Source organism: Paracoccidioides brasiliensis (assembly GCF_000150735.1).
Source record: "Paracoccidioides brasiliensis Pb18 unplaced genomic scaffold supercont2.3, whole genome shotgun sequence".
NCBI lineage: Eukaryota > Fungi > Ascomycota > Eurotiomycetes > Onygenales > Ajellomycetaceae > Paracoccidioides > Paracoccidioides brasiliensis.
In genome coordinates, this window is record NW_011371360.1 from 1,420,432 (window position 1) to 1,441,554 (window position 21,123).

The 21,123-nt window shown below is 47.2% G+C and overlaps 8 protein-coding genes across 8 annotated transcripts in view; 4 read left to right on the forward strand and 4 right to left on the reverse strand.

The window, feature by feature from the left end:
• Positions 1-1,807: 1,807 nt before the first annotated feature.
• Positions 1,808-3,515, forward strand: PADG_02816 (uncharacterized protein; the record flags this gene model as incomplete). The annotated part of the gene is made up of 5 exons (XM_010759845.1): positions 1,808-2,150; positions 2,207-2,302; positions 2,363-2,463; positions 2,517-2,788; positions 2,873-3,515. The coding sequence occupies 5 exons, from the start codon at positions 1,808-1,810 to the stop codon at positions 3,513-3,515; spliced, it is 1,455 nt and encodes a 484-aa protein (XP_010758147.1).
• A 920-nt stretch (positions 3,516-4,435) lies between these two features.
• PADG_02817 (uncharacterized protein) lies at positions 4,436-6,784 on the reverse strand (the record flags this gene model as incomplete). Its single annotated transcript, XM_010759846.1, has 4 exons — positions 4,436-4,826; positions 4,881-5,038; positions 6,426-6,595; positions 6,688-6,784. The coding sequence occupies 4 exons, from the start codon at positions 6,782-6,784 to the stop codon at positions 4,436-4,438; spliced, it is 816 nt and encodes a 271-aa protein (XP_010758148.1).
• A 1,001-nt stretch (positions 6,785-7,785) lies between these two features.
• Positions 7,786-8,817, forward strand: PADG_02818 (uncharacterized protein; the record flags this gene model as incomplete). The annotated part of the gene is made up of 1 exon (XM_010759847.1): positions 7,786-8,817. The coding sequence occupies one exon, from the start codon at positions 7,786-7,788 to the stop codon at positions 8,815-8,817; it is 1,032 nt and encodes a 343-aa protein (XP_010758149.1).
• Positions 8,818-10,299: 1,482 nt separating this feature from the next.
• On the reverse strand, positions 10,300-11,927 carry PADG_02819 (uncharacterized protein; the record flags this gene model as incomplete). Its single annotated transcript, XM_010760312.1, has 2 exons — positions 10,300-11,238; positions 11,307-11,927. The coding sequence occupies 2 exons, from the start codon at positions 11,925-11,927 to the stop codon at positions 10,300-10,302; spliced, it is 1,560 nt and encodes a 519-aa protein (XP_010758614.1).
• Positions 11,928-12,296: 369 nt separating this feature from the next.
• On the reverse strand, positions 12,297-12,541 carry PADG_11493 (uncharacterized protein; the record flags this gene model as incomplete). Its single annotated transcript, XM_010760656.1, has 2 exons — positions 12,297-12,406; positions 12,460-12,541. The coding sequence occupies 2 exons, from the start codon at positions 12,539-12,541 to the stop codon at positions 12,297-12,299; spliced, it is 192 nt and encodes a 63-aa protein (XP_010758958.1).
• Positions 12,542-13,245: 704 nt separating this feature from the next.
• Positions 13,246-15,263, reverse strand: PADG_11494 (uncharacterized protein; the record flags this gene model as incomplete). The annotated part of the gene is made up of 6 exons (XM_010760657.1): positions 13,246-13,941; positions 14,026-14,331; positions 14,442-14,476; positions 14,574-14,743; positions 14,911-15,128; positions 15,225-15,263. The coding sequence occupies 6 exons, from the start codon at positions 15,261-15,263 to the stop codon at positions 13,246-13,248; spliced, it is 1,464 nt and encodes a 487-aa protein (XP_010758959.1).
• A 2,333-nt stretch (positions 15,264-17,596) lies between these two features.
• Positions 17,597-18,854, forward strand: PADG_11495 (uncharacterized protein; the record flags this gene model as incomplete). Its single annotated transcript, XM_010760658.1, has 2 exons — positions 17,597-18,026; positions 18,109-18,854. 2 exons carry the CDS (start codon positions 17,597-17,599, stop codon positions 18,852-18,854), a joined length of 1,176 nt encoding a protein of 391 aa, XP_010758960.1.
• A 2,183-nt stretch (positions 18,855-21,037) lies between these two features.
• Positions 21,038-21,123, forward strand: part of PADG_02823 (uncharacterized protein) — a gene marked incomplete at both ends in the record, with an annotated part of 970 nt that continues 884 nt past the window's right edge. Inside the window, one exon of the mRNA XM_010759848.1 lies at positions 21,038-21,096. Within this exon, the coding sequence (XP_010758150.1) occupies positions 21,038-21,096 (59 nt within the window). The remainder of the gene's footprint in view (positions 21,097-21,123) is intronic.

Genomic DNA, 21,123 nt, shown 5'->3' on the forward strand with positions numbered 1-21,123 from the left:
AGCTCAATATTGGCGTTGTTTGACATGGTAGTGAGGTTTGAAGCTTGGTTGTTGAGTGGATGATGTGCGTTGAGTCGTTATGACACCAAATGATTTTAAATGACTCGAATTGTTTACTGAAGAAATAAATGTGCAGGGGGAACTTCAGGCTATGCACGATTAAAGGATGTGTTATTACTCAGCCGAACGGTTGGAAGTATAACGGCTTTACTGTTGTTCCGGGTTCCGGACAGGTCTAGTGGACTTCATTCGACAAACACATATACGATGTTTACTCGTGAACACATATGATGTATGTGCGTGTGACAATGTACGTACCTCCTGAAGTCCTGGAGAGCTAAGAGAGATGACCTCATAGCAGCATTGAGTGTCTTTTATTGTTTTCGACTATTAAAATTGACCTGTTGCCAAACTTTCCATACTCATCCTGGATCAAAATGATTGCTGCTCATCTATGGATGTGGCAGTTCCGCCAGCTCTGTATGAGAAATTCCGAAGCCACAAACGCGGCTTAGTAACAGCTTTTTTGGTGGTGGGGATGAGCAATGGCAGCAGTGAGAATAGTGAGAGTAAAAGCCAGAGCAACGGGCTAATAACAGGTCAGAGGAACAAAGAGGATTAATCTCAGCTGCATAACATCTTGAACATTCTCATGGCTGTAAGCTCTCTCAGGCTTTTTACTTGTGCCACTCCCCACGACTAGTGGGTGGGCGGGGCGTGGAGTATCACCACAAAACAACAGCTGTATTACCCCAGAATTGACCATCATTCCTATTAGAATGAGTCTGCCGGCCAACATTGGCAGACGTGGCAATGCTTGAACGCAAGCAGTGCAGTAATATTATCTGCGCTAGTTTCTTGCTCCTTGATTTCACGTTTATTTTTGCTTTTTCTATCTTGGCTTTTCTCTGAGTTTGTTCGTGCTTGGGTGCTTGCGCACACCAAAATATTTGACCCGTATACGGCTACTGGAAGGTGGGCTGACTAGACCCAGGCGTGACTATCTTCATCTTCTCCTGGCTAGTCACACCGTTTCATTGGTGGAGGGAGATGTTGGCTGGGGAGTATTGCAACGATTGGGCCTCATGTGGGTTTCTGAAGTCTGGTGTGAGATGTTGCACTTAGAACCTCCCTTCGCTAGAGTCCCTGTGTGGCAATTTTGTGGCTCTTTCATAGTTACATTTTTCCACTGAGAAGTTGACGATCGGCTACAAAATTATCCATCCAGGTCAAACTACGGAGTACTGCCCAAACCATGCTGCAACCCTTAATTCCTAGCTCGGTTTTCCCTCATCAGCGGCCAAACCACGCTGCGTTAGTTCTTGAAGATAAGGTTATTGAATTTTCCTTCCCGGCCCCGGTTTTAATGATGCTGCTCAGTTCCCTGGAATGTTAAGCTTAAACATCACGAGCTGCCGTATTTTACGCTTTGCCGTCAATGTTTTCTTACTTTGGTGTTTCCTGAGTTCTGCAGCTCGGATGCCCATGCACTGAGAATCCATATCAATCAGTGGGAATGACCTTGATGGCGTCAATTGCAGATGCACACAGGAAATCTAAATCTTTCATGTTGTGTCATGCACAATCTTGCCATCCCTGCATTGGCGATCATAAAATACCAGTCTATCCGAATCTTAAAATCTTCTGATATGTGACACGGACTTTACATATGGAGTTATTAAGTCCTCCGTATCCCCCCTGCTTACCCTTTTTCTGCATTCGTGCGCTCACTCTCTCTTCACGGCAAAAAAACTATTTTCCCCTTTCCTCTGCGTGCTTCAAGTTCGGTATCTTCGCGACCAGCAGGATGAACAGCTCACCCAAAGAAATACCAAGCACGCCTACCATTACGGAAACACATTCCGTCGAATCCATAGATAGAACAGCCGAAAAGAAACTTGTATGGAAATGCGATCTCCATGTCGTCCCCGTCCTCTCCTTTCTCATGAGTTTGGCGTTCCTTGATCGCATAAACATTGGGAATGCTCGTCTCCAGGGTCTAGAGAGAGACCTTGGTATGAGCGGACATGATTTCAACATTGCCCTGTTCATATTTTTTGTTCCGTACATGATTTGTGAAGTCCCGAGCAATATCATTCTAAAAAACGTTTCCCCTTCAACCTGGCTCAGCAGCGTTATGCTAGGATGGGGTGAGTGATCACTCCCGTATTTGTTGTCTCCGTTCAATGGCTCAAGGATTGTTCAGGGCTTGTTACGACTCTCCAAGGAGTCACAAATAGTTTTGCTGGATTGCTAGTCTGTCGCGTCTTCCTCGGGATTTTTGAAGCAGGATTTGTCCCAGGTATTCGACCCTAAACTAAACTCACTGGGTTGGTTCTCATGTATATCTGACACTTCATAGGTTGTGTGTATCTTATCTCTATGTATTATAAACGGCATGAACTTCAGACAAGGCTCAACTTTTTTGTATCGTGCAGCATTATGGCCGGTTCGCTAAGCGGAGTAAGATATTCCAACTGTCTTTAATTGGCTCGGAGGCTCATAACTATCGGCAGATTCTGGCCTATGCCATTGCCGGAATGGATGGCGCTCGTGGTTACAGCGGCTGGCGCTGGATTTTTATTCTCGAAGGCGTTGCAACCGTGGTTGCTGCTGTATTTTCGAAGTTTCTCATTCCTGAGTGGCCCGAAAAGGCAAAGTTCCTTGCAGAGGATGAAAGGAAGCTTCTCCTCGATCGATTAGCATCAGAAACTGAAAATGTTAAAATGAACCGTCTAGACAAGAATGCCATGAAACGCGCCTTCACAGATGTGAAAATCTACATGGGGTAAGTAAGATTTTTAGCCTTATCCGAATTCTAGCCCTGCATATGGAATCACTCTCTAACGTCTTCGGCCCCCCACCTTTGCAGCATTGTGATGTATATCGGCATTGTCAACACTGGATACTCAGTCAGCTTCTTTACCCCAACCATCCTCAATCAACTGGGATGGACTGCCCTAAACGCTCAGCTCATGGCAGTCCCAATATTTGCCAGTGGCGCCTGCAGCGCAATGCTAACAGCAATAATCTCGGACCACTTGAAGCATAGATTCGCGTTCACCATGTTGGGATGCGTGATTACTACCGTCGGATACATAATTCTCTTATGCCAACAATCCGTGTCCCCGGGTGTATGTTATTTTGCCGTTTTGACCATCTCAGCGGGAGCCTTTATGGCCCACCCCATTACAATTGCCTGGCTAAACAACAACGTGGGTGGGCACTACAAGCGCGGCATATCAGCGGCGATGCAGATCGGGCTTGGAAATTCTGGCGGACTTATTGCGAGTAACCTTTTCTTCCCGTCCGAGGCCCCAAGGTACCCGACGGGATTCAGGACAAGTCTTGCATTAGTATGGGTGTGTGCAGTCACATGCATCGCGTTTTTCTTGTACTTGTATCGGGAAAACCGCCTCCGCGATGAAGGGTTCCGTGATCATCTCCTGCTTCTTCCTGAGGATGAGGTTGATAACCTCGGAGACGACCATCCCAGTTTCAGGTTTACCTACTGAGTGGTTGGATATCCTCCTACCCTCCCATACCCCTCGCGGCAATACTTTTTCTCTTCATTAATGTATTGCTATTCTCCTAGTTATATTACACAGTCATAAATGGTGCCTGCAGTGGTTTTACTTTTGTATCCTTGATATCTTTTCCATGTCATTTTAGACCGGCTTGGGGGGTTTGCTTTCTTGGGTTTATCATTTCTGACTCGAATGTCTTGATATTGATTGTGATGCCTGTGCGGCGTCTATTTCACACTGGGGCTTTTGATTAGGTAACTCTCTCATGGTACTTGGAAATGCCGGTTGATATTTTCCAAGGGACACTGGGAAAATGGGATACTCTATTGATAATTCTTGAGGTATTTTCTCAGAGCTCTTATTCAGTGTTATGGCGATGGAAAAGTATCATTATTGGACTCAAGACTACTTTTCATGCATTTGGTTAATTCTACTCCATGCCCCCGGTATTTTGCGTACAAGCTTGGTTCAACCAGCTTCTGTATCAGCGGTAACCATTGTGGATTGGACAATGTTCATGTCTAAAGCCATTTGCGTATTTCCTTTGAGACAGGAATGCCCAGGCATATCCGTTGTCGATGCTTGCACGATCGATGACGCTCAACATCGCACTAATCGACTCGTCGACTGTGAGAGCCTTGAAATTTGGGCGCATAGGCCGCTAATCTTTGCAGCATGCTACCCAACTTAGCGAACTCCTCGGGGGTTGCTAGACGGCAAACGAATTAGCAAGAAAAAAGGAAGAAAAAAAAAAAAGGTGTTTTCCAAACCAAGAAGCGCGGGGGACACGAGGAAGCAAATTTCTCACAATCCGTGAACGCGCCGGTGTCAACCATACCGGGGGCTAATGCCATGAACAGAATCCCATCCTTTCTATACTGCGCACTAAATTTTGGCAGTCGCAGAATTCATGACGGCCTTGGTAAGGGCGTTGGGTGCTCCTGGCGCGACATCATATCCAGCGACAAAATCATTGTCTGCCATTCCAGTGGTAAAGGTGATACCTTTCTTGGCTGTCCCTTTTCAGCAAACGAGGCACGAAGACCCCAAGCAAGCAAGTGGATGTTGCCGACTGCATTCGTTCGGAAATGGCGAATTAGGTCTTCTTCAAGTCTCTTTGGATCTTCCATGCTATAACCAACCCCCACATAATCCGTGGGCAGGGAGTTCCAGAGAAAGAACCCGGGATAGGGGATACGCACAGGACACCGATACCTCGACCAGCGCGATGTCAGGGCTGCGTTCGCGATTAAATAGTCAACACTGTCGCTCAACTGAGCAGCCGTCTTCCGCAGCCCGCTGCAAAAGTGTCAGCATGGAGGCCCTCACTCGTTTGCGTTTCAACATGTGCACACCTTCAGGGAGTCATAGTCAGTTACATCAGCTTGCAAGATATGGATGTTTCTCCCCGGTAGCTCTTGTTCCACTCGAGCGTCTGTTGCAGCTTTGTCGCGCACGAGTCCGACAACTAAGTTCTCTGGGATGGCGGATAGTTGCTGCAGGAATCCGAACTGCAGTGATAGGTAAGAGACAATATAAAATCCTATCAGTAACATTCATATATCTCGTTTTCAGAAAATGCCAGATGTGCCCCGCCTGCTGCTAAGACTGCTGACTGCTACGCCAGAACTAACCTTGGCGTCGCAGCGGTTCGGCTTTCAAAGCGGAACCCAGGAGAGGCTCAGGTCGCAAGAAGCTTAACGGCAGCGAATGATGCAAAATGCAACCATACATATATAGTCATGCGCCATTCGTTAGCTATAAAAACGGAGTACCGGGAGTTACTGTCCATCTTAAAACGGAGCATATTGCCAAAATATCCAACTACACGACTTTTATCCTGGTTATATTTCCAAAATAACTATCTAATTGTCAGCAATTAGATCAGGAGTACGCCAATCAAACACTCTTCTTTTGTTCCATCCCTTTTGCACATGGTATATATTAATTGAAAAGGACCGCCTTGAGCCATGTTTTTCCTCGATTGAATATTCCATTTCAGCCTTTCCGCTGGCGCTGGGAGAAACTTGGCGATGTCTTTAGTGGGGCGGGTGGAAGTGGGGAAAGTTTCCAAGGTCATCGCAACGCGTAAACAAATAATAACCAACTATTAGTCAGTAGAACGTGCTTATACAGTTAGCATTCCAGTGAATCAGGGAAATCATGAGAATATGGGACAACTATGCCGTATTTTCCCGAGTCAATAACTTCACGAAAAGATACTTGTACAACATGTATAATTTCACTATACCGAAGGGGAGAAACACGAAAGGAGCAGCCAAGCTTCCAACGCTTGAAAGGAGAGATATCTACCCCTGGGAGCACACACGCTGGAACTGGTCGGCAGCCAACCCCATCTGAGCTGTCGATTGTGCTGTGCAACACCAGTTTAAAAGAATGCATTGCTCTCGTTAAATCTAACTGTCTCCCGTCAATGTCTGACATGATGTGCAGCTTTAAAATGATCTTGGCGGAGTAGGGTACATAATCCGTTAGAAGTGGCTCGTATCCCTTAACATAGTTCTCAGTCCAATTCAAAAGTAAATATTTTTTTAATAAGGGTCAATAAATGACCGTGATACGAACTCTCGTGAATTTTCCACCGAGGGTCTGCGCGGGGATATTTTCCCGATGACCTGCGTTGCGGAAATCCCCTGTATTCCGAGTCTGTATCTGAGGAATCAAGATCGAAGACACTGGATGCACTATTGATGTGCTAAATAAACGAGGCGAGCGTGATTCAGAGTCCCTTTGAAACAGCGGCCCGATGGTTGACAGCGGCGGTGATCAACTTCTGGAATGCGTCTGTGTAACCCCGGCCTGGAAGCTTCTTTTCAACAGCCGGGAGAAGTTGTGCTCTGCAAAGGCATCAACAATGACCCTGCTCCCCCTTCTTACCTGCAATTGCGTATCATCGGACAGCGAACCTTCGAACGCTGTTTGATGGGTAAAGACTTCACACGAATAACTCAGGTACAAGCTGGATGTTTGCAGATTGTCATTGTGGGACCGGCGCTGCCATGAGACAGACGTTGGGTTCGTCTGCCACACAGTCTCCGTAGGAGAAACTGCCCCAGGTGTAGGTGTAGGTGTAGGTGTAGGTGTAGGTGTGTGTGTGTGTGTGTGTCTGCATTAGTTACCCGATGGGCCCCGTGCGAACAGCGGATGCGGTCGATGGGGATGGATGGATCCCATTCCATGGAGGCAAAAAATGCGATCAGATGAGCCTCTGAAAGTTGGCAATCATGCAGGCTCATGGTTGGCCCCGCTTGGGAGGCAATAATCGGTGCCGAAACTGGGGGCTAGCGGGTTCCTAGAGACAAATCATGGTTGAGCTGGTGCGGATCACTTATTAGCTCCCAGCGTGAACCACAATTGATGGGGCTGATGGCGGCAGTGATGCCATCATCGGGCCCAATTATTACTGACAAAAGCTCAGAGGGAGGAAAATTGAGCGGCGATTTTTGCAACGATCTTCAACAAGCCTCCAAACCTTCTCCGTCTCCTCTCCTCGATCCCTCCCCTTGTCTTGTTCTTGTCTGTTTTCCGTTAAACTCGCCGGGCCTCTTTAGCTCTTCTCTCCTCTCCTCATTGTTATCCTTCACGTATTTTCCTTGTTATTTTCTGATTCTAGTGTCTGAACTTCTCATGTTTATGCTCCCCTCATGACTAAACAATCACTCAGAAATGGAAGACTCATTACGAATTCATGCGTAAACGACTTTGTCACACATCAAAAAACCTCTTGTCGGCTCCCTTTTATTATTATTATTATTATTATTATTATTCTCGGTTTCATTACCAATTTTTGACCCATCTCCCTCCTCTTCCCTTTGACAAGCTATTCCCTAACGAGATCTTCACCCACGATCAGTACTTTGAGTCGGCTGGGGCATATTTCCCCCTGTCGTCTTCAGTCCCGGGTCTGGCAGTAAGAAACAACCGTCGAACCAACAGTCCGATTCACCAATCCTTTCCGTACGATGCCAATCTGAGATTTTGTCTTGAAGCTCTGGATGCCGAGGAATTATATCCAATTGCTTGTCCTGCTTGCATCCAACCCTGCATGTACCCGCTATGGGAATTTAAAGACTACATACACATTCTTTGAAAGCCAACCTTCGTTCATCGTATTGCTCCCCTCTCCAAATCCGAAAGGAATCATCGTTCGTGTGACTGAATGTCAAAAATAAGACAAGAAACCCAAGTATATTTTTGATAACTACTAGGGTACCTATCAGGAGCTCTGTAACTGGTCATGGAAAACATTTGCACAAAGTCTCCGACCCCCCGGCACTACGCCACATACACGTCCAGGGCGCCCTGTAACGAGACCAGGGTTATGGGCGGTGTTCGAGATGGATATGATAAGAACAACAAAAAGAACCGCAAACGGTCCTTCTTCAGTCTCCTGGGCAAGAAGATATCAAATTCAAAACCTGCAAGCCTTTCGCAATCGCCCATATCATCCCCGCCTCCTCATTCTTCCTCGTCCACACCGCCACATCAGGGCTCAACCGCTTGCCCGCGTCTCTCAAACCAGCTCACCCCAGCGACATCAACCTCCCGAGTTTCATTCGATCGAAAACCCGCAGAATACTTCCAACGACTGAAACAGCTCACTCACTCTCGAAGGGGGCCCTCATCCCCGTTGTCCTCTTCACATCCGCCCTCACCAAAACACGCTGCTGGTTGCAATGATAAACAAGATCACCGTACCGCCATTAATATCATCGACGATGCCAGCAACTCGATTGGCCACCCGCAACGACAAAACCCACTACCACCCACTCAACCCATGACCGTCCCAATCCCACTCAACCATCCCGGCCATAACGATCGCATTGATATCAACAGCAGCAACAACAACAACAACAACGGAAAACCCCCTCAGGACCAACCACGCACCTCATCCCCTCTCCTTCCCTCGCCCCTCCAACAAAGTCTCCTCCTTAACCCATCCCCATCCAAAGAAAGCAAATTCCGCAAGGCATTCTTCCGCGGCAGTCCGCCCAAATCCAACACCCCACTTACTCAATACAACATGGCCGCCCTACAGGCCGAATTGAACGGCAAGCCTGGCGCGGGTTGTGGGGTGCGTGATGTCTCCAAACCAAACCCGCCAGGTGCTGATGGCGGCGATGACTACGATGAGTTGTTGGAGTTGGGGCGTAGTGCGAGGGGGGCCGTGTTGGAGAAGGAACTGAATCTGTCAAGAGAGAGGTTGATTTGTGGCGTTAAGAGGTGGTTGAGCGAGGTGCAGGAGGGAGGGGAGGGGAAGAATTGGTGATTTATTTATTTATTTTTTCATTCCTCCCCCCCCCCCCCCCCCTCCCTCCCCCTTCTGTTAGTGGGATCTAGGAATTCTGGTTTGTTGTATTATTGAGTCTATGTGTTTGTATCTGTGCTGCCATGATATATGATGTTTGGATTGACGATGTGTTGGGGCCTGGTAACGCGAAGTCCCACAAACACTGGATTAAAACTTTGCATACATGTCTATATAGACTAATTCGATATATCACACTTGGGCTTACTGTTCCCTCGCCCTCTTCCAGCGCTCTGTTGCTGCCCCAGTTTTCGGGGGATAATAGTTTTGCTATATCCCTGTGGAGATCGAGTCAAACGACCCATTGTTCCCTCGACATTACCCTCATCATTCTCAACAAGCTAGCTCATCACGTCCCTAACTCATCTCCATCATGGAAGAATACACCTGAACAGCGAGCATGAAAAGCTCCTCCCCAGGCATGATATGCTCGCACAACAACACACGAAAATAACCACAGAGTTGAATATTTATTTATTATACCCCAGTTGTTGTCAAATTTGATTTCTTTTTGATCTTCCATGGTTCTTTATCTTCTTTTCGCGGTTCATGGGGTTAATTCCTCTATCCCCATCCTCTCTCCTCCCTGCCTCCTAGGAGCTGCTTTGAAATACATCTATCTACATTCATCAATCCTCTTCTCCCACTCCTTGTCTCCATATTCACAATAAATGCGGTACGCGTAAAAGCATACAGTGCCCCATAAATAGCCGTACCATGTCCCATGAGGTTTACACTTATATACACGTTTGGCTTGTTTGAATGATTGTTACGGTGCCGATATCCAGATGGAAAACTTACGGATATGGCTGGGACCACCCATCCTGAAAGATACCTATGATGACAATGTGATGGCAATCACGCATGAACTTTGAAAACTGGCGACTTATATCTTATTTGGAGAGGAGAATGAAAGATAGAAACTACTTTGGTCACTTTCAGAACATCCATCTCCTTTGAAAAATTCAAAGGCTCATCTCCGTTTTTCTTTAACTCCCCCCTCCCCCAATTTTCAACAATAACCATGAACCACGGAGATTTTCGATCCGCTCATTTCTTTCTAATATATATATGTTTTACTTAATGCTTATTTATTTGAAAGGGCACGACAACTAGCTTATTTCCCCTGTGTTGAGAAGATATACTCCGCGAGAACAGGTATTACGGTGATGTGTTCCATACCTTTGAATCTTCCACAACGGGTTTGGCCCGCGCGGACAAAACGTCCAAACACAATGGTTTTCAGGTATTGTTTTCGGGATCTATGTATCTCATATTAATTTGCCTATTCGTAGCCAAGGTGGTGGTAGACTCATATTCGTTATACCACACGTAAGCTATCCATATGGTCATCTGCTAAAACCCCCGGGCGCTAACAAAGAAACAGCAAGACGAAAGATCTGTTACGCCAGACAAGACTCGCGGGGAGGAGATCACAACTAATTAATTGCACAATAAATCCTGCACACTCATTCCTAGTTTCTTTGTGTTTGATTCTCCCGCCCCCACGCCACTCCCCTTCTCTCCCTCCCCATCTCCCATCCCAAAAACACCCACCCGCCCATCTCCCCCGTTCCCACCAGCACCACCAACCCCTGTCATGCCAGAAGAAGATCCCAATACAGCCCCCACCGCCCTCCGATCGACATTCAACATCAACAATGCAGCCGACGCCTCATGTTCATGATCAATATCCATATCCATATCCACATACCCTTCTCTCTCGACGTCTGCAGCATACCGCGCTGTGAGCGGCGGGGACGGATTTACGCTTGTCATGACTGCGTTTGCGCTTGTGCTTGATGGGGCGGATGATACGGTTGATGTAGATAGGGTGTTGAAGGATGATTTGTGGTTGTGGCTGGGACAGTGTTGCCGTTGGTGTTGGCGGTGTGCTTGCGGGGATTGGAGGCGGGGGTCGAGGGGGTGGAGGGAAGGGGTTGGGGTTGTGCTGGTGTCGAGTGATGCATGGAGGGCGGGGCTGGGGAGGAGATGGGCATTTGTTGAGGGGTAGTGTGTAGATAATTGGCCGGGGGATTGGTAGGGGTATTCGCACTCGTACTCGTAGGTGATGCTGGCGGTGTGGTGGATGTTCCGGGAGGTTGTGGTGCTGTTGGTGTGGCTGTGGCTGTGGCTGTGGGCGTATATGAATGGGACCTGGGAGGGGGATGGGGGAGGAGAAGGGGAGAGGGATGAGAATCTTTCTTGATCCTGATCGACACTCGCTGGGCGATTGAATTTCGTTGTCGAAACCCCGCACGGCGTGGAAGGGGTGGACAGGCTTGTAGAATCTGTTTCAGTTCCAACATCGCAGTCGTTGCTGTTTGCTGCTTTGAGATCACTTATGCATTGCTCGAGGTAGTTCATGTAATCAATGCTAGCCTGGTGGAGTATCGAGCAGTTCCTCTAGTCAGCAATGCTACAACTAAATGGTTAAAGAAAGAACTAACCTGCAAAATCGCCAGCTTATGCATCTCCTGGCCCCCACAGGCCGGGATCATATTCTTCAATGTCGTGAACTCCTCATTCATCTTGGATCGTCTTCTTCTCTCAATCAAGCTATGCGCCGTCTTGCGCGCAATCTTTCGTCCCGCAGCAGTGGTTGCTCCACTAGCCTGCTTTTTCTTGGATCCAGCACCACTACCACCACTGGCAGAAGTACTATTTTCCGCCTTAGCTTTACCCTCTGAACCACCAGCACCATTGCACCGCGGTTTCACTTGTTCCGTTTGCATCTTGGGCTTCATCTGTATAATCTTCCGTGTTCTTGTTGGGGGGGGTGGTAGAATGAAGTCCGCTGCGGAAGGGCGTTTCTTGGTGCTAGATCGCTGTCGTGAAGTCCGAGAGGAACGGGTTGATGTTTTGACTGGTTGGATGTCAGGGGAGATAGGGGACATTGGACGAGTGGGAACTGAGAGTTTGGAGGTGCTGGAATTGCTACTACTGCTACTGTTTGGGAGGGCGGCTGGGGGCAGGCAGAAGAACATCTCGACGGGGGAGTTGGAGGATTTCTCCTTTGCGGCGATGTCCCCAGAGGAGGCCGGGGTTAGAGGGAGGCGCGGCATTGGCATGGTTAATGGATTGGGAGGGGAGGGAATGGAGATTGTAGACGAGACGAGACGGTTTGTAGAATAATTTAGGGGATCGTATGGAAGGGAGTAATAGTAAATATATGCTGGTCCAAATGGTGTTTTATTACTAGTCTCAGGGGGTGGATAACGCAATAACAAGTAGAGCGCGGGTGGAATAGATTCCCTAGAGTAACAATAGGATGCGATGCTCTGACATTTTTAAACAGAAAAGACACGGGAAAACGAAATGATCATCGAGGGAAAGGGCTGCTCTATAAGCAAGGGACGAGACTGTTTAAGAAGAGGAGATTGCAATGGCCCAGGCAGCAAACCTTGGGCTTTTGGGAGCAGTCCACATCGACAACATCCCTAGGAGAGAGAGCAAGTGTCGCGTGCTCGTGCTGCAACTGATAGGCTGGCAACGACCGCACAAGCTCCATCAACCAACATAGTCTGGACCATCATTCCCGTGCTTGAGCCTGTCAAGTTATTAGTAACTCGAGTATCCTGTGTCTCTTGCGCTGCTGGTTACTGGTGACGCTGGCGCTGCCGTGGGCATGCATCTTCGATCTGCCAGGGGGTTCAACTGTTGTTCGAGAGTTCCTCCGACACATGGAGCTAACACGGCTTTTTATTGGCGGGAATAAATAAGATTCCGCCCCAAACTGGGCGAGCGTTTCTAGCTTTGCGGGGTTTGTGGATGGAACCAAGAGATGGACAGCCAAGATGATACCGTTTTTGGCAGAGTACGGAGTAATTTGTGTAGGGTTGGTTTTACGTTATGCGGATGTCCTGATTGTTCCTTGGGTTCCTTTTGCTCCTTCTTTGGTGCATTCGATATCATTATCCAAGGTACTATAATTGTTTGGGACATTGAACCATTCCTCTGTTCTATTGAGAGATTGATGAATTCAAGTGATGGAAGATCTCGGTGGAGACGATTCACGGTGGCAGATTTCATCACGTGCTCCTATCCCACTCACAGGGTCAAGATTCCTGTCTCTCTCTTTCCTCCAGTCGATGGAACCACGTTCGTGTGTAATGGTTGTTTTCATTATAGAAAACTGTATCACTGGGACATGACCCCTCTTCAGCGGTCATGGCTATGTTACGAGAGATTGTGTTTCGCGGCAAGCTCGGTGAGTTGATATGATACGCTCGATAGAATATCTCTTCACCCTGAACGAAAGCGTAGAATTTATCCAATCAACTCCTCCGCATCTCCTCCTTGAATGTATGTATATGCATACCATTTTCAAAACTACAACCAAGAAGTCTGAAAAGTATATAAAAATATAAAAATGAAACCTAAAACCTCTTACCTAAAAATCCTATCCAACAAAAACTCCCAAAAGACCCTCGTGCCCGGCGACGCCGCCATCCTCTGCACTCGATTCCCAACACTATCCCTCAACCAATGTCCATGATCACTTATCGTAGTAAGATCAGCATCATCAAATCTCTTTCGATTTCGTCGATCAACCACGCACATCCCCCGCGTCCACCGGCCCATCGTCTCAACGCGTATATCCTCAGGTGAACTAGCCGTTAGCTGCCAGCACGGCTCCCGACGCTGCTGTTGCTGCCCCGTCGCAGAAAGAGACATAGATATCGAAACCGCTTCTCGCGTAAGCGCATACCAAATGCACAGCGGATCATGTAGACTCAGGGCAGCATTATCCTCATCGTGGCCAGGGTACATGGCGTCAAGAGTGGCAAAGCTGTGAGCGAGGATGATGGAGAGCCATTCGGCTAGCGGGGAGCCGGCAGCCATGATTGGTGAGATTTTGGCGCGGAATTGGCCGCGGGTAATGTCGTGGGGGAGGGTAATGTCAAGCGGAAAGAGCTTGAGGGTTAGTTGTTTGCTTAGTTGGGCAGGATAGTCGGGAAGATGTTGTGAGGATGTAGGCCTTTTGGGTGGCATGGTTGATTGGGGTGTTGTGGACGTCAGGGCGAATACACGCGCCGCGGCAGCGGCGTCGGCAAATGTGTTGAATTCGGCGACGGGGGTTATCTGTTGTGATTTGGATAGAGTAAGTATTTTGGAGATGATGGCAGCGGTTCAAGGTTTGCTTTGTTCCTGGTCTTTTGGACGTACGTTTCCGGGCACGTCAATTGTTCCACCCATAACCACTACTTCCTTTGTTCGTAGGAATGTCTCTGGGTCATCTGCTGCGGCCAGGGCAAGGTTGGTAAGAGGGCCAATGGCAACAATCGTGATCGTGTCCGGATCGTTCTCTTTAAGGACCCTCAGAATTTCCTGGTGGGCAGGTTTCGTTGAAGCGATGAATAAAGAGTGTTGAGAAGGATCCAGTGCCGATTCTGCTGTAGATGCAACCGTATTATTCTCCGTGGAGGAGAAGAATAGTGATTCCCATGTCTGCTGCGGAGTCAAATGCGGGTGCTGTTGGAATTTTGATGGGATTTTTCATCAGATCTCGCCTCTCGATACGTAGCAATGATTAATTTGTTTCGCAGGTTTTTTTTAATGGGGGGGGGGAGAAGGTTCTGTACGCTGAAATGAATATTACCCAGTCCGTCACGTCCATCTAATCAACCAATTAATGAATGATTCGGCTTTTCCCAAGCGGAATGGCAGCAGCCTTGAATGCACAACAACCTAACGTCAAAGAGACAAGAACTCACGAAAATAATCAGCCATCATCAACTCATCGTCAAGCGGACAGTCAGCCCCAACAGCTACTGTGGGCTTATACGCCTTCAGTGCATCGAAACCTTCCGGTTTCCCATTCTCACGACGCCATTTCATCTCCCGCTCGATGGTATGAAACATGGAGGCCACATTTCGAAGACAGCTATGTGAGGCGGACGTCACATTTTGCCAAAGTAATCAGCATTCAACGTATAGGGTATGGTAAGACATATATGATATTGACAAAGGTGCTGCCATATATCCCACAGTAGTAGTTATGGTCCGACATACTACTCCTATCGTCGGTAGGTAAGAAACAAGCACACCCACCTACGGACATCGATGTTCCCGAAGGTCAGAGATATCAGCTGGACCTCGATCTCATCTGATCGAGATGACAGTGCCAGCAGCAAGGCAAGGATGTCATCGACTCCCTGTTGAGCATTATTAATAAGAACGGTATTATCTTCTTTGGCACTTGCGAAAATCTGGTGGTCTCCGATGGGGGATAGCCATGTATACTCTTTTGTGTATACAGACAAAATTCTCTGATCAGAAGAGCATAATATGAACAGACATTGACATCGGGTCTTGAACAGCAACACAGTGCAAGAATTCAAACACAGAAGTAAAGGTCATCTCACAGGATCAGTATCGATAATTAAACTGCTCACGGGTGCCATGACGATATCAGGAATACTTATTATTTATGCGAACCCACACAAAGAGAGTATAGTGCGATATAGAACAAACTTATTAATAGCGGGCGGAAAAACGATCGACCTGAAAGCCAACGAGTTCTTTGATTAGCCAGGAGATTGGGTTCAACCGGGTAAAGGCCAATGACTGGCAGCCTGTAAATTACAGTACAGCTAGGCTGTGAGATGTAATAAGCTTGAGCCTCTTGGATGGAACCTGCTAACCTAAAAATGGAAGGCATATTTACCAAGATGGATGGCCCTCACTGCTTCTTTTGGTTTAGCGCCAAGGGGGGGGGGGCAATTTCCACAGCTTCACTGCGGCTGCCAATCAACCTAGACGAAACAAATGGTACTTAGAGATATACTTCTACTTACATAACAGCTCATACATTCCACATGTTTATTTGGTACCTTCCCATGAGGCAATAAAGTTATCCAAACCAGGCAAGGTGGTAAAATTAGCGTTTATTCCACTGAGCAAAGCCAAATGCTTTATAAGATATTATAAATAGTTCGTTTTAACCGTTGATTGGATTAACTATACCCAGAATAGCACTGTTTGCAAACAGTTAAATATGGAATATTTTATCCATGGTTTGGATGAATACAGGGGGGCAATTAAAGAGATAGATACCATGTATGTACCTGGTATTTACATACTCGGTGGGAGGATTCGGGAATCATACAGAAAATCGACAGAATAACGGAATCCTGCCGGCGGCCAGATCTAATGCTATCCCCAGTTCTTTGCCTTTTTCGTCTCTCGTAGAGATGGAATGGAATTCCAGGTCTACGGATGAGGATCTGTATGTAGTACATCGAACCACCGGGGCAAGCTGTAACAGTGTGGGGAAATGCAAAAGAACGTGAGTGACACGAGGCACCCTGGTTCGACTGTAGTTAAATTCCAGTGTGTTTCGTTTAACACACATAAATAATTACATGCATCCGGGAGAGAGCTTCGTGGACTGCTCCCCTTTTAAAACCAGTTTAAAGGCAAGCCCGATGTCCTTGGGACGAGAATCCGTGATATCGGTACGCAGCGGAGTTTCATCTATCGAGATAAATTGCACATAGCCTTCCTGGAATCCCTGGGTACGAACCGCCCATGGATAGATATCTTGTACCTCCCTGAGTTCTAAAAGGGGCAAACGGGGTGGGTTACTTAGTTCCTCTGCGCCTCCATTGTTTGTACCGAATGCATGTATGTAATGTAATGTACTATAATGTACTGTACTGTGCTGTACTGTATTCCAACTCCCTTCTGCGGCCCTGGGTGGGTGAAAGTGGCAGTGAATATACGCCACATATGGTAAATAACAATAGTAATACCCAACACCATAACTGCCGTTGCTGTTGCTGTTGCTGTTTTGTGGAAAGCTGGCCTTATTACTTAATCAGTCATCGACAAAGCCCCCCCCCCCCCCCCCTGTTGACCCATCATCGCCTTCGACCTTCATACGTCTGCATCTTGCTCTCTTTTATTGCCATCTTTCTATCTCGCCCTTGGTTTCTGATTCATCTCTTGCTGTCACTCCTTTACGGTCATTTCCTTAATCCATTCATCACTTCTCCCCTATCGTCGAACGCGATTCTCTACCTGCTCATCCACGGTTGTGGCTCGTTTTTACTTTGTATGCCCTGAACTCTATCTCTTCGGCAATGATGTCGCCCACCTGACAAACCAAGTCCACCACTTTCCGCCTCGCCATCCCATTCCTCTCCTCTCTCCCCCCCCAACTTTCCATCCTGCCCATCTTATAATCAGCTATTACCACATCAGCCCCCAAAAAGGCTAATCCCGACATTGCTCTCCACGCTGGCCCCCCTTGCTTATCTTAAAGTTGGCCACTTAACAGCCGTCCTGAGTTTGAGGCCCGTTTTCCCCGCAAAATACAACTACTTTCAGGCCGACTCCTCCACTCGATTCCGCACCTCCTAGCATTTACGACGGTGTTGTTTTTGACACGGTCGCAACTCAGTCACCTTGGTTAAGCTACTACATCGGTTTTAAAAAACGGCTGGAAAATCACGTTCAGAAGACTTGTCAAACCCAGTTTCCATACGCTAACCACGGAGTGTCTGTCAACTTTGCGGAAGCCATTGAGAAAGCAACCCGTATCTCCAAATTTTGTTTAATCCTGAACAGGGTCTGGGCCCTGGTTATCCTGTCCAAATTTCAATAACGTCTTCTACCTACTTTTGAGAAAAAGTAACGCCTCACAAGTACGCGTCTTATTCCGATTCGTGATTTTTGTCCTTGTTAATGTTTCTTGACAAGCTGACTGTTCTTGGGTTTTATTAGCACAGCCAACATGGATCCCCTTTTGAACTGGGCTATTTTACTCTTTGTTAGTAGCGGCTTCTTCTGGTACTACAGAACCAGTTCTCGACCTAGAGCCGGGCCCGCATTTTTCAAACCTGCCCCTGAAAGACAAGAGAATGGGTCTGCAACCAAAAAGGCAAAGCGGAAAGCAAAGCACAACACCAGCAGCAGTGGTACTCCTAACCCACCTTCAAGACCCTTTGAGCAGGTCCATGAAAAACCAAAGGTTGTTGCTCCTCCAGGAGAGGAGCTCCCAGATGAGGGGATGGATAATAAGGAGTTTGCAAGGCCACTCGCTAAGGCGAAAGAGGGCGCCAAGCTTCCCCATACCAACAGCAAATCCAAGGAGATCCGCACTAAGAAAATCAGTGCCAGCGGAGATGAGTCTGACAACAAGGATGCTACCGAATTATCCACATGTACCTCATCCTCCCACAGGGGCAGATGCTGATGATGATCTCTCCTCTATGAATTCACCTGTTGTCAACCCTGCTCGGCCAGTGGCAGGTGATGTCTCCGATATGCTCGAGGCTGGGCCAGGCGGGCTATCCTGTTTCCGTTTGGTAATCACTCCTCAGCAGGAGCAGGCTCCGAGGAAAAAGCAAAAGACGCAAGATACTGGGGAGACGAAGAAACAGCGCCAACGAAGGCTCAAGAATGAAAATAGAAAGTTGATGGTGCAAGAAGCAGAGAAGGAGCGTCGCATTCAGCTTGAAAAACAGCTCCACGGCGCCCGAGAACATGAACGCCGTGAGGCTGCGAAAGCTAAACCTCCTACAATGAATGCCTGGCGAAACGGTGCCCTCAGCAACCAAACCAACGACCAGACTAACGGTATCTCCAAACCTACGATTCCACCTCCCACCGCCCTTCTGGATACCTTCGATCCAACCCCTCAATCCGCAGGCAAACTCGAAGCATCATCCGAGAACTCGAGGCCGTCCTCCTATATGGATAACTGGACAAATAATCTCCCTTCCGAGGAAGAGCAGATGCGCATTATACTGAGCGAAAATGAGTGGACGACAGTGTCCAGTCGCAAAAAGGAGCGGAAAAACGGCTCAAAGCGAACTGAAAGCGTCAGTGAGGAGAGCAGTTCGGACTTCCTCGCTGCTAAAGATTCCGAGCCATCAATAGCCCCAACAACGACAACAACAACGACAACAACGACAGCCCCCTCTGTTGCGGAACAATTCGAGGTGTTCAGCGGCAAAGGCCACCCACTGGACTCTGATTGGGATCCTTGATAAAATCGGAGCGGCGCAAAACCATGCATACTCTCCCTATCTACATTAGCCCTACGGTTCTCTTTATTACCCCATTTTTAAAATTATTTTCCTTGGAACGTGTTTTTAACAGCACTTTGCTACTGATTCCCCTATTCCAGTGGCTATGGCGTCAGGGTCGTGTTCTAATCCTCTACTGTTAACTACTTCTAACTGCATGTTGCTCTTTTACATTTCTTGTTTCTTTTCTTGTTTTTTTGCTTCCTGGAGTCGGTATGGTTTTCCTTGTATTTCTCTCATTCCTTGATTTTCCAAAACCTTTCTTTCTCTCCTGTTTTCTTTTCGTCATTGATTGTCATGCTATATACATATATATACCTGGACCATGGGACGATCTATCAGACGCTCTCACCCACATGATGAACATACAACTCCCGTATTCGCGCATCTACTTGACCATTCATCCCTCGACAGACCGAAAATGGCAGCCGTTTAACAATACTCCTCGACATGTTCGGGAAGTGGCCAGTCGTTTTCGTCTTGCAGCACTATTTTTTCCCGAAATGACCTCTCCTAATATATCGGAGCGAAGCTAAATTTATTTCCTGCTTTTTAAAACCTGTATACATTCATACCTGTCTACAAATATCCTTTTTTTTTTTTTTTTTTTGTGTGTCTTTTCCCCCCTCTCTGCCTACTGCTGTTCCCATCTCACCTTTCAGTTGTACTATTTTGAGCCAGAAGAAAGGTACAGATTGTAGATTGTACCCCTGTTTCGATTTCAGTGTTGCACCTCAACATATTCAAGAGTGGTCTCTCAGCTTACTGTTTAGTTTACTAATGTTTGTTACTTATGTGTATGTTGTCGTCTCTCCCCTTTCCCCTTCAGGTTGTACAATTTTTAAGCACTAAATGACAATTATAGTTGTATTCATTCTTCAAGTCCACACTATACTACTCTGCTTGTTAGAATTAATAAATATTTCTTGTCTCATTAGTTTTGCTCTACTGTTATAAGACAACCTGCAGAGGAGGGAGAGAGGGAGATTTGAGCACTTTTCGAGTGCATTTCTTGAACAGCGTCAAATTCGTCCTTGGAGTGTTTTTTTTTCATATCCCTTCTTTATATGTTCTTGTATTTTCTTTCCATATTATTTTGCTGTACTTAGCTCCGCACAACTTTGTATATGTTAACTCTAGTCTCATTTCTTTAATCAAACTCGTTTGTATCCTCCATGTCAACTCTGAACATATTTATATGCAGATGTATCAACGTTCCGAAACACATATATATCTTGTCGGCGAGATGGTGTGCGTCCGCAGCAACACTGGAATCAAGACCGACTCCTAAAAAACATCAATAACCACAAAGTCTCAGGATCGCAGTTGGATATTGTTTGAGAAAGCTGCTTGTTCGGGTTGTGCTGAACTGTGGTTGGTAAACACAACGACGACGCAGTGAGAAGAAACCAGGCATCGCCGCACCAAGCGACGACGGCTGAAGGGCTTTGTTGCCCGGCTGCTGACGGCTCTGGTGTCCAACGAAAAACCAGAGCGCTATTAATAGCATTTAGAGTGGAGTCAGAAGGATTATCACTTATAGACTCCAACCTCTTCCTTGGTTGGTACCCGTTGGTTCCTGTGGTTAACTCGGATAGAAACGATGGGAAGGGAAGCTTGATGCCTCGAGACTTTTTGAGTTGTCAAAGCAACGGGTTTTGAGCGCAACCAACCTTTTCCCCCCCCCACCCCCCTCCCCCCCCCCAAAGACTGGGCTTGGCTCATGTTTGGGCCGTTGAAATAGCCCAAGTTTAGGCTTTATGCTTCCACCGAAAGCTAATAACTGGGTTATTATTTACTTAGGTACCAGAGTTAATAGTTGAGAGGAGAGTTTAAGTTATATCGCTAGCCTGCTACTTTTCGTCCCTCTTCATGACTACTTAAATCCTCTTCTGGCCGGCAGAGTCTGAGGCCAAGAAAGAGGGAGAACAAGGGGCAGTCCCTTCATTTGGCTGTTGTATCTGTCCTCCAGAGCAAAAAAACCCCACCTTTTGCCGTCTAATACTAATTACGCACGCAGTAATTAACTAAATAGTTACAAGTAACATCGGCGCCTGCCCCTTTTCCCCATTTCGCTAAATCATCTGCTTTTGGAGCGATCGTCGTCATGTGACTTCGGGGGAATTATCTAAGCTCTGCCCAAAATGCCAGAAGCTCTCCTTGGCAACCATTCCGCTTCTGGGCATGCTTCTCCTTCCGCATCGTGGCCTGTACTCAAACGCCCACCCCC